Source organism: Morchella importuna (assembly GCF_003444635.1).
Source record: "Morchella importuna strain M04M26 chromosome Unknown Morimp01GS002, whole genome shotgun sequence".
Classification (NCBI taxonomy): Eukaryota; Fungi; Ascomycota; class Pezizomycetes; order Pezizales; family Morchellaceae; genus Morchella; species Morchella importuna.
The window spans coordinates 1,616,060-1,629,925 of NW_025763399.1; the positions used below are offsets into that span (position 1 = coordinate 1,616,060).

General features: G+C 53.7%; 3 protein-coding genes across 3 annotated transcripts; 1 reads left to right on the forward strand and 2 right to left on the reverse strand.

The window, feature by feature from the left end:
• Window positions 1-288: 288 nt before the first annotated feature.
• Window positions 289-1,010, reverse strand: LAJ45_01283 (uncharacterized protein; the record flags this gene model as incomplete). The annotated part of the gene is made up of 3 exons (XM_046110878.1): window positions 289-567; window positions 654-766; window positions 992-1,010. 3 exons carry the CDS (start codon window positions 1,008-1,010, stop codon window positions 289-291), a joined length of 411 nt encoding a protein of 136 aa, XP_045976056.1.
• Window positions 1,011-2,486: 1,476 nt separating this feature from the next.
• On the forward strand, window positions 2,487-8,284 carry LAJ45_01284 (uncharacterized protein; the record flags this gene model as incomplete). Its single annotated transcript, XM_046110879.1, has 4 exons — window positions 2,487-2,787; window positions 2,844-7,644; window positions 7,717-7,826; window positions 7,902-8,284. The coding sequence occupies 4 exons, from the start codon at window positions 2,487-2,489 to the stop codon at window positions 8,282-8,284; spliced, it is 5,595 nt and encodes a 1,864-aa protein (XP_045976057.1).
• A 1,647-nt stretch (window positions 8,285-9,931) lies between these two features.
• On the reverse strand, window positions 9,932-11,849 carry LAJ45_01285 (uncharacterized protein; the record flags this gene model as incomplete). Its single annotated transcript, XM_046110880.1, has 4 exons — window positions 9,932-10,751; window positions 10,831-11,272; window positions 11,334-11,584; window positions 11,686-11,849. The coding sequence occupies 4 exons, from the start codon at window positions 11,847-11,849 to the stop codon at window positions 9,932-9,934; spliced, it is 1,677 nt and encodes a 558-aa protein (XP_045976058.1).
• Window positions 11,850-13,866: the final 2,017 nt, after the last annotated feature.

Below are 13,866 nucleotides of genomic sequence, written 5' to 3' on the forward strand. Positions count from 1 at the left end.
TATGCACCCAAACCCCCCCACTCCGTGCCCGCGCTCAAAACACGGAGCTCAGGGCAAAAAAATAAAAGGAAAAAAAACCCCCTAGAATAGAAAAGAAATCCCCCCCCCCAACCGCTGGCCTTCCCCCCTTCCCCCGAACTAAATTTACTTTTTGCTTTCATATATGCGACCGGAAAGAAGAAAAAAAACCAAACCAGTTGTAACCCTTTAAATTTTTGTTTCTTTTTTTTTTTAACGGTTGTGTGCTCGATTGTGTTTTTTTTTTTCAAGGTAAAAAAAAAGTTGAATTTATTCCTTGTTCTTGCCCTTGTCATCCTCCTTGGCCTTTCCTCCCTTCCTCTCTAGAATGGCGTCACGGTCCTTGTCGATCTTGAGCTTGGTGATCTTCACCTTGGAGGGGTGAATGCCGATGGGTACGGACTGGCCGTTTACCTTCTCGCGGTTGAGACGCTCGATGTGGATGACGTACTTGAGACGGTAGACGGAGACGACCTTTCCCTCGCTGCCCTTGTGGAATCCACGGGTGACCATAACCTCATCGTCCTTGCGGATGGGGATGGAGCGGACCTGTATGGGAGGTTAGATCTTTCTTTCTTAAGCTGTAGATGCGAGAGGGAGCTATCCGGGGGGAGGGGGGGGGGGGGGGTAGGTACGTTGTGCTGGGCGCGGAGCTCCTTGGAGAGAGGGGCCGACATGATGACACGGCGCACCGATGAAGGGGCGCTGAAGTGTGCCTTTCTCGACTTTCTGCGAGAGGACGCGAGGGCTAATTGTCGTCCAATGTTTTGTCAGTTCAGAGGTTCACTTTTTCAACAATTCCATATCTTTCTCGTTCCATCTTCCCCAAAAATCTTCAATCCCTCGATCGATTCCCTTCTCTTTCTCTCTCTCTCTCTCCCCTCCAACTTTTCCTCCGCTCAAAAAAAAAATCCCATTCCCTGTTTTTCATTTTCCCGGGGGGAAGGTGGAGGGGGAAAAAAAAAATACGAACCGGAGTTTTGCTTTGCCATTTCTGTCGATTTTTGGTCGTTTGGTGGTGGGGTTGGATTGTCGTGGAAATGTTGTCGTCGTCGTCAATTTTCGGCTGGGGGAAGGGGCGGAGGTGATTTTTCGCTAGGCCTGGGGTAGTGCGTAAAGTTGTGTGGGAAGGGGCAGTCATGGGGTTGGGCCCTAACCTCAGGGTAACTTTGCTGCACCCAACGTCAACAACATCGGATGGTAGGAGCTGGGGTGACACAAAGTTCATGGTCTAAGACATGAGACGAGAATTGGTTCAATAAGTGAAGAATCGAAGACCTAATTTTTATTCGTATACGCATGCTCAGTGTTTATGCACGGGAACGAAAACTGCATAAACGATTCGATTCTCTCAAAAGAACTATTAGGTGACTTTAGCGCTGTAGACGGTACAGCAGTCTCTCGCTTAAGGGTACGCCATAGAAGTTTAAGGATTAAGTGTTAAGAAGGTTTTAACGGGCAATCCTATCCTTATAGGACACCGACATTACCGAGAGGCTGCCGTACTCTGTAGTCGTAGAGGATCATGCGTGACTGACTGTCAGCTACGTATACAACAACTGTGGACTGGACTTATGGCGAGTAGGTGGCATGACAGCTTGCCCTCAATTACGTCGTATAAAGCTAGAAAGTCTCGTCAATTTAGATTTGCCTCAGCTATTATTAAAAGACGCATTGCTTTACAGTACCTACTTGCTACGACCCACGTGCACGCCTATTATATTATCCCTACTAGAAGCGAGAAGGATCAGTGTGCATCGGATCACAAAATCTCTTGAGGAAGCCAGCATCATATTACAGTGGATTCAAGCAAAATTCGCGCTTTCACTTGTTTCATTTATCCAGGTAAGAACACCCATAGTTGTAGTCTGGCGACTCTCTGTGACAACCGTTATGAAACTGCGACTATTCGTTCAACCCTAGCCCAGACCAGACAGGGTAACCACCATCAGATAACGCTAAGATCCTCAAAGCGGATCTGATATGTAGCGCAGAGACACGCCAAGGGCCAGGGCTCCCGTTGTGGCTCCCGTATGATGCTCACACACCCCAGCTTGTGTGTGTGTGTGTGTGTGTGTGTGCTCTGTGCACTGTCCCTGAGGCTCTTCCCAGACAAACGAGCGTGAGAGAGAGAGAGCACACTGTCCGCTCTCTGCCTGCTGTACCTACGAAACTGCATAATCATAATACCTTAATCTGACCTCTCCCCGTGAGACCGTGTTTGTTTTCCCCACAACGACTCACTCCCCCCCCCCCCCCCCCCAACACATCCCATCAATATAATCATCTTCATCATCGTTGAAAGCTCGTCCCAACTCCCACCGGGTTTGTTCCTTCAAGATTCATTGTTCTATCATGTCGCACGCGTACTGACGCGTCTGTTTTTTTCATCTACAGGCGGTTTTGACTGACTCGTTGTCTGCCTTAACCCAACCCAACCCCGTCCGTCCGTCCGTCCGTTCCTTGGAATGGCGTCCAATAATCCCGGCTACACATACCCGCGCCCGCAACAACAGCAGCAGCATCAGCAGCAGCCCCAACAGCAGCACCCCTCGATCCAGAACCACACCCACATCCAGCAGAGCTTCTCACAGCAGGGAAACTACGGCGTAAGTAGAGGTGGCGGAGATGTCGGCAGTGGTGGAGGAGGAGGAGGTGGTGGTGGTGAAGCTTCGGGAAGGACTGAATATGCGGCAGAGAGATGGCCCGACTACGGGGCTCCGCAGCAGCACCATGGACAGTACTCGCCTGGGCTCCAGCACGTCCAGGGTATGGCGTCGTTGGGGGTGCAGTGTCACGCCCGAATTCTCGTACAGCTGATGTAGCACCTTCGTCTATTAACTCTAGGACATCTACTGTTAGCCCAGTACCGGGCCGCGCAGTGGGCACTTTCAATGGCGGAGGCAGTAGTGGTGGAGGTGGAGGAGTGGGAATGGCAGTAGGAGGAGGAGGAGGGGGAGGAGGGGGAGGCTACGACCAATACACTGGCGCGCACTATCAATCGCAACCATCAGCCACCACCGCTGCTACCGCAAACCAGGGCAGCTCGCGGACCGTGACTGCGGGCGCTAGTTTTGGCGGCTACAACAACTACGGCACCCACTACACGCAGTCGCAGCCGCCCATAACCATCGCCGAGATGCAACAGCAGCAGCAGCAGCGCACGGCACCGCAGCAGCGAGTGGCGGCGCCAGAGTATATCGACTACTCCACTGCCGCTGCTGCTGCCCCCTCTACCCACGCGCACACCCACACGCACACCCACACCCCTGCAACAACCGCGTCGCAGAACTACACGCCATCGTACCAGACTGCAGACTCGATCCGCACGCAGCAGGCAACGTCCCTGTCCACGCCCACGCCCGTGTACCAGAACGCCGCCGCCGCCGCTACCACCACCGTCCCATCATCCTATGAGGGCACATACACACCCGTGGACCCGCAACCCCAGCGGCAGCAGCAGCAGCATCGTCCACGACAACCCCAGGCCCAGCCTGCCGCCCCTGCACAACAACCCGCGAAACAGAAACAGCAGCCTCGCGCCCCCCAATTCCAATCGGTGAACCAGCAGCAGCAGTCACGCAACCCCCAACTCCAGGCCGTGAAGTCGCCGCAATACCAACAACAGCCCGCGCCTGCCGCAACGATGCAGTACAGCAATGCCTTTTCCCAGTCGCAGCAGCAGCAGCAGCAGCAGCAGCAACAGCAACAGCAACAGCAGGAGCAACCAGCGATCCAGCGCACACCCACACCATCTTCAGTCGCAGCGCCATACCACCAGCCGGCGCCCGTGCACTCGCCCCAGATCCAACACACGCATGTCACGCCATCGCAGCTGCACTCCCCGCAGTTACAATCCCCACAGATCCACTCCCCGCAAATGCAAACACAGTCCCCGCGCCAGGCCCCCGCCCAACCCCAAGCCCAGATCCCGCAGCAGCAGCAACAATACCAAGCCCCCGCACCCCCCTCCGAACCCCCCGCCCAGCAAAAAGCCAAGCCAAAGCCCCGCACTAAGAAGCCGCAAGACCCGAGCCTCCGCGTCAAGGCCTGGGAACCGACAATGCCCATGCTCTACCGGCAGGCAATGCACCCGGCGCATAACTACATGCCCTCCGAGCCGCCGGCACAGGGGCTCGGCGGCGGCGGTGGTGGTGGTGGTGGTGCCAAGACGATCACGATTGATCCACAGCGGGAGCAGGAGCAGCGCCAGCTGATTGAGGCCCAGGCGAAGCGGATAGAGGCCGACATGCATGCGGATCTGCAGGCACGGAAGCAGGCGGAACAGAGGGTGCAGTATGAGCGGCAGCAAGCGGAGCACCAGCAGCGGGCTTATCAGGAAGCGCAGCAGCGGGCGCAACAGGGACAGCAAGCGCGCCAGCAGCAGCAGCAGCAGCAGCAGGAGCTACGCGCTCAACATCTGAAGGCAGAGCAGCAGCTGCAGGAGCAGGAGAATGCGCGGCAGCGGCAGGAGCAGGAGCAGGAGCATTTGCGCGCGATACAGGCGGCCCGCCAGCGGCGGCTTGAGCAGCTGGCGGAGCAGGAAGCCCAGCAGATGCAGGTGCGGATGGAGGCCCAGCGCCAGGCCGACCTACAACAAGCCCACCAGCAGCAGCAGCAGCAGGCCGAACAGCACGCCCAAGCACCCCCACAGCACGCCCAAGCACCCCCACAGCAAGCAAACCAAACCTACCCCGAAACCCAGAACTACCAAGCAGCCCCGGCACCAGAAGCGCGTCCAGCGGCACCGGCACCGGCGCTCAACAAGGAGCTGATGGAGGCGCAGATGAAGATCATGGTGGAGCGGATGCGGTACTACCAGTCGGCGGACCCCATCACGTTCCAGCAGGTGTGGGAGAACGTGCGCAAGAGCGGCGGCGGAAACAATGCAGGCGCAATTACTAACGGTAGTGCAAACGGCGCGATTATGGCTAGAGACGGGAGCGCGGGTAGTAGTAGTGGTAGTGGTAGTGGTGAGGACAGGGGACAGAATAACAGTAATGTAGATACCCAGCGGCAGCCAGCCCAGAATGCCAATGCCAGTGCCAGTGTCCCAGCAGCCCCAGCCCCAGCCCCAGCGCCGCCGCCTGCACCAGCCCCAGCAGCAGCGGTGGTGGCCGCCCAACAACCAGCGCCAGCGCCGCCAGCACCCGTAGTAGTAGCAGCGCCGCCAGCCCAAGCCCAAGCCCCACTGCGCAAGTCCGGCCCCGTAGACATCAAGACCGCGCGAGCAATCAGTAAATACCTTCACCAGCACTCTGGCCACAGCCCCCCGGAAGCCGCCATTCTCGAGCTCATTCTCAGCGTCACGAGCTTTATTGCGCTGTGCGACAGGCTGGAGGTCATGGGGTATAAGTTCCACCGCGGTAACTTCTCGAGGTATCTTTTGGTCGAGGTTGATGGTGGAGACGCTGAAGAAGAGGAAGAACAAGCGGAGCTGGGGGTGGAGGCGGGTGAGATTGATATGGGGGAGAGTAGGGTGCTGGGTGAGGTGGAGGATGATCAGGAACAGATTCTTAGAGAGCTTAATGAGACGCGGAGGTCGTCGCCTTCTCCTGTTGTTGTTGTGGAGGAGGTTGTGGATGTGGAGGAGATTGTGGCTAGTGTCACACCTGAGAGGGCTGTGGTGGGGGCGGCTGGTGCGGGCAGAAGTGCGGCTGAGGAGACGGGTATAAAAACGAAGCGGGGGAGAGGCAGGCCGAGGAAGTCGACGGGACAAGAACAACAACAACAACAACAAACGCAGACACAGACACAGGCGGAGAGCGCGATGATGGAGGCTGAGGCACCAAAGACGCCGTCTGCGGAGGCGGAGGCGGCGAATGGCAGCTCGCTTCCGACACCGACGAGTGTTGTTGTTGGGGGGTTTGGTTCTACTTCTACTTCTGCTGCTGCTCCACCACCATCATCTCTCTTTCACACCAACACCAACACCAACACCAACACCAACACCAACACTACATCCCACCACACCAACAACGCCAACAACAATAACAACAACACCAACAAGAACAAAAACAACAACTTCATGCCCCCCCTCTCCAGCAACACCACCTCCCACTCCTCCCCCTCCCCCTCCCCCGAAGCAGGCACGTCCCCCACCGCCGAGTACCTCGCAAAACAATACGTGCCCCGCCGCCCCACGCCACAGAGCGTCAAGGCCCGCGCCGCAGCAGCGCCCGCAACAGCCGGACGCCAGTTTGTCGCGCCATCGCAGATCTACCGCCCGCCGACGCCGCCGCCAAGGATGGTCGAGCAAGAAGACAGGGCAGATGTTGAGATGATTGACCCTGCCCCTGACCCTGCCCCTGCCCCGGCACAGGAAAAGGGAAAGGGAAAAGGAAAAGGAAGGCTCATCGTGAAGCTAAAGGTTAAGAAGCCACCCGCTCCCGCACACGTTCCGGTACCGGTCCCGGCTAGCGCGACGATCGATTTGACGGGAACTACGCCTGAGCCCCCTACACACAACCACAACCACATGCCCGCGTTTGGCGAGCTGCGCGAAGCAGACCTAGAGTGGGGGCAGCACACGCACGAGGCAAGCCCTGAAAAGCGCCCCGTTCTCATCCCCATCCCCATCCCACTCCCTCTCCCACACGCAACCCCAGTCCCACCCCCAGCCCCAGCACCAGCCAAGCAGCGCGAAACCGTGATCCAGCCGCTGAAGCGCGAAAAGGCGCTCGTCAAGCTCACATACGACTCCACCACCATCGCGCGCGACATCCTGCTCGTAATGGGACGGCACCCCGAGATGCGTGCGCTGAATGCGCATCTGGACGCGCTGCGGTCGGTCGCGGGGAATGAGGTGGATCTGGCGACGGTGCGCTGGGACCTGTTGGATCCTGGGCCGGAGTTTGTGATGTTTGGGGGAGATATGGCGATGGAGGTGGGGGATATGGCGGATGACGAAGATGATGGCGGAGGTGCTGTTGCGGCGAGAGTGGTGGTGCCGCCGGCGGTGGGGAAAGTTAAAGGTGCGATACAGCAGGTGGCGCCCGTGGCTGGAGCTGGAGCGGCAGGAAGGGGGAGGGGGAAGAAGAGGGGGAGTATGAGTGTGCTGGGCGCTTCGGTGGCTAGCTTCGGTGCTCAGGGCGGGTTCACGACTGCGTCGAATGGGAATAGTGGTGGTGGTGCGGGCTCGGGCAACAATACTACTGCCACGCCCGCCTCCGCCTCCGCCCCGGCCACAACACCGCGGACTCAGACTCAGACTCCCGCAGGGAACAACAACAACGGCGGCTCAACCGCGCGCACAGCCAGCACCCTCCGCACCGTCATGACACCCGACGCCGCGGCAGCAGCTGCCGCCTCCTCCCCCTCGCGCAACTTCTCCGTCGTCATCCAATCCCCACGCACCAGTGGCCCGCGCCCACCGCCCCCCACCACAACCACAACCAACGCCCTCAAGCGCAAATCCACCTCGCACTCACCAGCGCCCAAAAAGCCCGCGCGAATGCGGCGCACCAAGGCGCGCGACGACCCGCCGCCATCGGGGTTCAAGGTGTTCAAGTGCCGCTGGGAGCACTGCTTCGCGGAGCTGCACAACTTTGAGACGCTGCATGTGCACGTCGTGCGTAACCACGGGATCAAGGGCACGCATGGCGGGTTTACGTGCCGCTGGGCGGGGTGCTCGCGGCCTGCGCCTGCCGCCGCGAAGCGCCGTGGGGGAGGGACGGGGGAGGGCGGGACGGGGGCGAGGTATCCGTGGGATTTTGATACGCTGGAGCTGTGGACGGGACATATGGATTCTGCGCACCTGGACGCTGTTCGGAGCGAGCTGGGCATGGGGCCGGCGGTGGGGCTGTTTGGTGCGTCGTTGGCTTCTTCTTGTTTTTCTTCTTCTTGTTAGTGGGTGGATTGCTGACGGTAGAGACGAGTGCTAGACCGTGACGCAGCTGTCGCAAGCGACGTGGACTATCTTTCCGATAGCCGCGGACGGCAGGTTACGCCGATTGCGCGGCCCGCGCCGGAGGGGTATGTGTTTTTGCCGCCGCCGCAGGTTGCGAATCGGCATTTGGTGCGGGCGAGGAGGTTGGGGGCGGGCATGGAGGGGAATGAGATGGAGGGGCTGATTGATAGGGAGATGGAGGCGTCGTTGGGCGTGGTGTTGATTAGGAGGGCGAGGCCGGAGGGGGAGGTGAGGAGTGGTGCTGGGGGGAGTGCTGGTGCTGGGGGGAGTGGGAGTGGGGGGCAGGGGCAGCAGGCGGAGGCCCCGGATGCGGATGGGTGGGTGAGGCAGATGAGGTTTACTATCCACCGTCCGTAATTAGGGGACGCGAGGGTTTCTTCTGCTGGGGCTAAGGAGTCTGTTGGCGGATAGATGGCTGGGTAATGGGAGGAGTAGGAGGAAGGAGGAAGGGGGGGTGTAAAAAGATGGGTCTTTCTTGTTTTTTTGTTTTTGTTTTCCTTTTTCTTTTTCAATGTCTTTTGTTTAGAAATACACGAATGACGATGATGCGTTACTCAATCTTGGTTTTGTCTTGGTCTTGTCTTGGTCTTGGTCTTGGGCTTTATTTTTATCGTTATCTTTAGCTTTATCTATAGTCTAGTCTAGCCTAGTTGGTTTGTTCTGTACGCGGTGGTAGTGGTAGAGAGGGAGGGAGGGAGGCGGTAGAGAGAGAGAGAGAAGGGGGGAGGGGAGGGGAGGGTGGTATGTAATACCCATGAGCCTGGGCCGATATCTAAACATTATCTCTTTTTCTTGCTGTTGTTGTGGGTTGTCTTTACTCTCGGTCCAAACTTCTAGCTAGCTGTAGCTGTCGTGTATTTGTTATTTTATACCATTGGATTTTTTTTCTTCTTTTTCTTTTCTTCTTCTTTTGGTTTGATTTGTTTTCTGGTGGCCGGTGGCTGGTAGCTAGTACAGAACTGCGTGCTGCTGGCCTGTTTCTGGGGCGTGCATGGGGAAGAGTAGAAGTAGTGGGTGCTAGGGCGCCGGGGGCGCCGGGGGCGCCGGGGGAGGGGGAGGGGAGGGGGGGACGGGGGACGGGGGTGTAGAATTAGAACGCGGACATCAATCAATCAATAAGGGTATAATAACTCTGGAGGGCTCGGACCGAGTGATGGGTTGTGACTAGCCGCGTGTTTCGGCGCTATGGGGGGGGGGGGTAATGATCGGATGGAGGGTAATGATCGGATGGAGGGTAAAAATGGGGGGTGTGGGTGTGGGTGGGGGTGGGGGTAGGAGGGGTGCTTGGGATTCATGGTAGATTGCATGTGGTTGATGCTCGTCGGCTAGGTATATATAGTACATGTCAAGCACATATGTACCGGGTGTTGAGGGTAAGTGATCAGAATCTGATAAGTGAATGTTACGGTGAATAGGTGTATTTGTCATCACATTCTGATCACTTTTCGCTACACCCTAGTACATGTAGTTATGCGGGTGGATTGGCCGTGGTTTAAGGCTTTGGGGGGGGGGGGGGGGTGTTCTTATAAAACACGCTAATGTGCGATGTTACTTACATGTAGTAGATACTCGATGGCCAATATGTATGTGCATGGAGATTTATAACGGTTGCCAAGGCTTGAGATACGTGCGGGGTTTGGCTTCTTTCATTCTGTGCCGGTACCTTGGGCTTGGATATCATATCAGGTCTCGAGATTTAATTAAAGCAAAGGGAATTTAATTCTTGGTGTGGGATGTAGTTGATACATAAGAGAAAGAAGAAGAAAAAATATAGTCTGCGTGTGTAAAACATAGAAAAATGCATGTGTTTGGATACGAACTTAGAATCGCCCCCCCCCCCCCCCCCTCTCCTAAACACCACGAAAAGAAAGAAAAAAGAAAAAATGCCCTATCTCGCATTGACCTCGGGGATATGAATGTGTAAATAAGCCATTCTGAACAGTTTTTGAAATGAAATGACTATCACGACTATATCTGGCGCATTACCGGGGCGTCGATATCACTCTAGAGCAGCAACTGGACTACCTTTTCATAGCCTTTAGACGCTGCTAGATGTAGGGCCGTCCTTCCAATTTTGTCCTTTGCTGAGACATCGACACCGCTCTGGAGCAGCAGCTGTACTACCTTTTCATGGCCATTAGACGCCGCCATATGTAGGGCCGTCCTTCCAATTTTGTCCTTTGCTGAGACATCGACACCGCTCTGGAGCAGCAGCTGTACTACCTTTTCATGGCCATTATACGCCGCCATATGTAGGGCCGTCTCTTTATACCAGTCCGAGGTTACTGAGACATCGGCACCGCTCTGGAGCAGCAGCTGTACTACCTTTTCATGGCCATTAAACGCCGCCATATGTAGGGCCGTCTCTTCACTTCCGTTCTTTGCTGAGGCATCGAAACCGCTCTGGAGCAGCAGCTGTACTACCTTTTCATGGCCATTAGACGCCGCCATATGTAGGGCCGTACCTTCACTTCCGTCCTCTGCTGAGGCATCGACACCGCTCTGGAGCAGCAGCTGGACTACCTTTTCATGGCCATGATACGCCGCCATATGTAGGGCCGTCTCTTCACTTCCGTCCTTTGCTGAGGCATCGAAACCGCTCTGGAGCAGCAGCTGGACTACCTTTTCATGGCCCCCATCCGCTGCCCAATGCAACGCCGTGCGTTTTTTATCATCCCTTTCCCAAACACTGTGACCTTGCTTGAGAAGCAAAATAACTATCTCTTCACGGCCTTGATATGCTGCTTCGTGCAGGCTAAGGGGTTCGTTATCGTTTCCCAATCCATCCCCTAGGACGTCTTGCGAGGGCCAAGAGAGCGATGATCTGAGGTCAGGGAGAATTGCAGTTTAGAGATCGAAGTCCTATTTAATAATTAAGATAGATGAATGGGTGTGAAACTCACTCGTCACTTCCCAAGTCGGCATCAAGCTCAATAATCTTATTCCCCTCATCAGAACTGTTATGAATTTGAATTGGTTGCTCTTCTAGAGCCGGGATCAGCGGTGCAGGGGACGATGTGTTGAAGGATCTCTGGCTTTGTCTTTGCTGGCCAGAGAAGGTTTGTTTAACCGAATAGTCGTGTTGCGTCTTATTGTCAAGTGTCTTTCCGCAATCTAAAGCTCTACCTGTATTTGCTTGTTGATCGAGGACTTCGTTTCCCAGCCCGGCTTTGTTGATCTCATGGGTAATAAGAGAAATACAATCCATGTGAGGCCTTTCACTGTCAACACCCCCCTTGTTTACAATCTGTGGATCCTGAGATGAATTTGCAGTCGTCTCATAATCGACTGCCGGGGGCTCATCAACTGGACGAGGTGTAGAGTAGGAAACAAAAGGGGGTGTATCTGTGAGCGTATACATGTCAGATACTTATATCTAGGCATCCCATATTCTAGAGGTATTTACCAACTTGTTCCCTTCCCCAATATTGATCCAGATCCGGACCTAGACCCTCAGTATCTAGTACTCCTTTGTGTCTTTTGCGCAAAAAAGTAATTTTCTCTCCGCTTATCTCTTTACCTTTGTATATGAATGTTGTTTCCTTATCTTCCACGTATTTTCGCTTGCGCTCTTTCCGTAGAATCCCCAAAGCAGTAGTTTTGTCGATATTTTTTTCTAGACCCCAGGCTTTGATTTTTTTCTTGTATTGCGCTTCACTATAATTTCACTCGTATATCAGCCAATTGTCTTTCCTCTTTGCATTGCACTTATGATTTATCTTCGCATTTTAAAAACAAGGTCGAGATATCCCACTTACGTCGCATAAAAGCCGTGATCTGCTGCCATCAATTCCCTTACTGTCGCTAGGGTATAATCTTGAGAGTACAATTCCACAAATACTGGGCGCTTTTCCTCCCACTCCTCCTTTGTATAGACGCGGGGCCTCTGAGGGGTAGCCGCGAGCACTGGGTATTGGTACATTGGACGAGTCCGTTCTTATTTGATAGTGTGTATGTAGTAGGATAATATAGTACTAGTGATTTGAACTGAAGATATGAACTTTTGGTCTGTGGTTTCGACTTGGAATAATATATTGCTGTTGTGATGCCGATGGAAATAAAGTGCGCGAAGTGCTCTGTTAAATAATTCGGTTTGACACTTGAGTACTGCAGGACGAGGCTGAATACGTCGATTTAATGTTGCCAAGGATATTTGATCATTGGCTGGACGGAGGTTTCGTGCATAATATTGGTGTGGGTGTCACTCAGAAGGCGTGTGTGACGTGACCCGGACGGAAGTTTCATGCATAAGTAAAAATATCGCTTGAGGTTTCCGATTTTAAGACATAGCTACATGTATGTACATGTATCTAGGGAAAATCTGAATGGGCATGAAATCAGAAAACGAGCAATTGTGCAAGGAATACTCATAGAAATTCCTCACTTAGTGAGGTGAATTAACGGTACTCTACTACTCCTCTTGGAGAGCATGGATGCTGGCGCATGATCATAATATCTACTAGGTACTCTAGCACAACTTCCACCGAATTGATGGAGAATAGCAGTCAACACAAGCTGGAGTATATATCATATACCATCCCAGTGGGAGGACTGGGTACGAGCCTAACCATATACAAATACGTATGTTATACCGGCCTAGGTGTAAGTCGTGCTAGTAGAGTGTTGGGAAGGGCTATATAATATGTACATATGTATGTACGTAGTATAAGTAAAGCTACATGTAGATACCGACCTCTCCAACGACAGGAGCCAGGCTTTATCGGTACGAGCTATAGCGCTAGTATTCTGCTATGGTATAATTAATCGACATATGCAGAAGTACGGCGCTCGACAAAGATCGAAGAATACAAGATCGATTCGTACGTATGGAGCTAGTATGCATCTATGTATCTGTTAAAATGTCTTCCATGACACTATGGGAAGTACTCTAAACATACGGTAGTTTACCAAGACTCCTACGACTCGCGATTTTATTTGTAGAGAACGGCTCCATTTACCAAGCGCAGACACCTGGCACGGAATTACAGTGGTACTCATACGGCCGGGCTATTATATATCCGAATCCGGCGGCCCGAGCAGCTAGCTGGCCAACAGCTATTGGCTAGCCGAAAGTATCTCGCATATATATTCTTGGCGTCCTAATCCACAATAAATATGCGGCTTCGTGGATGTCACACTGTTACCGTAGGATCTCGAGTTATTTGGGGGGTTGCCAAGAAAATAGCGCTCTTCTGCAGGATCTAAACTAAATGTGGTTTTAGCAGGTGGCCTTGGCAACCCCCCGAGATTTTACGGTACTCCACTCGGGTACAGTTAACATACTTACGTAGCCAAAACGAAACTATAAGTGTAGTTTTTGGGTGTTCTGAGTACAAACCTCTAATCCATTGGCTAGACAATAGTTTCGTGCATCAAGGGAGGTGGGGGTGATCCCGGAAAAGACAGGAGTTTCCCGCATGAGAGGCTACAATAACTCCTTGCTATTGGCCGAACAAAAGTCGCTTGCATAAATCGTCAACGGCTCGCGACCAGGAACTCATACAGGTGCTCCACGAAATCGCAGCTTAGAACATTCGAAACCCTCCGGAACCATGGAGGCGGGAAAGTAGCTTTACTAGAAGGTGATTCTGGTGTTAATAATATTGGACAGACGAAAGTTCTTTGCATATATTACTATACAGTTCATCTCATGCACGGAACTTTCGTTCAAGGAAATGATTGCCGCCGATATACCAGTGCCAGCTGCAGGTTGAATCTTGCCTCCTCACTCACTCACATACTCCTCGCTCGACGTACTGAAGATACACATATATATATCTCGTTCATTTCTCTTCATGAGCCGGTCTCAACTTTATCAACCCAATCCATATCCAACTTAACATTTCAAATTTTGCCTCACTCCGGGAGAAATCCCTTCTTAAATATATGATATATATATCGGCACCTTGACTCCTCTTCCTCTATTCTCAACATAAACT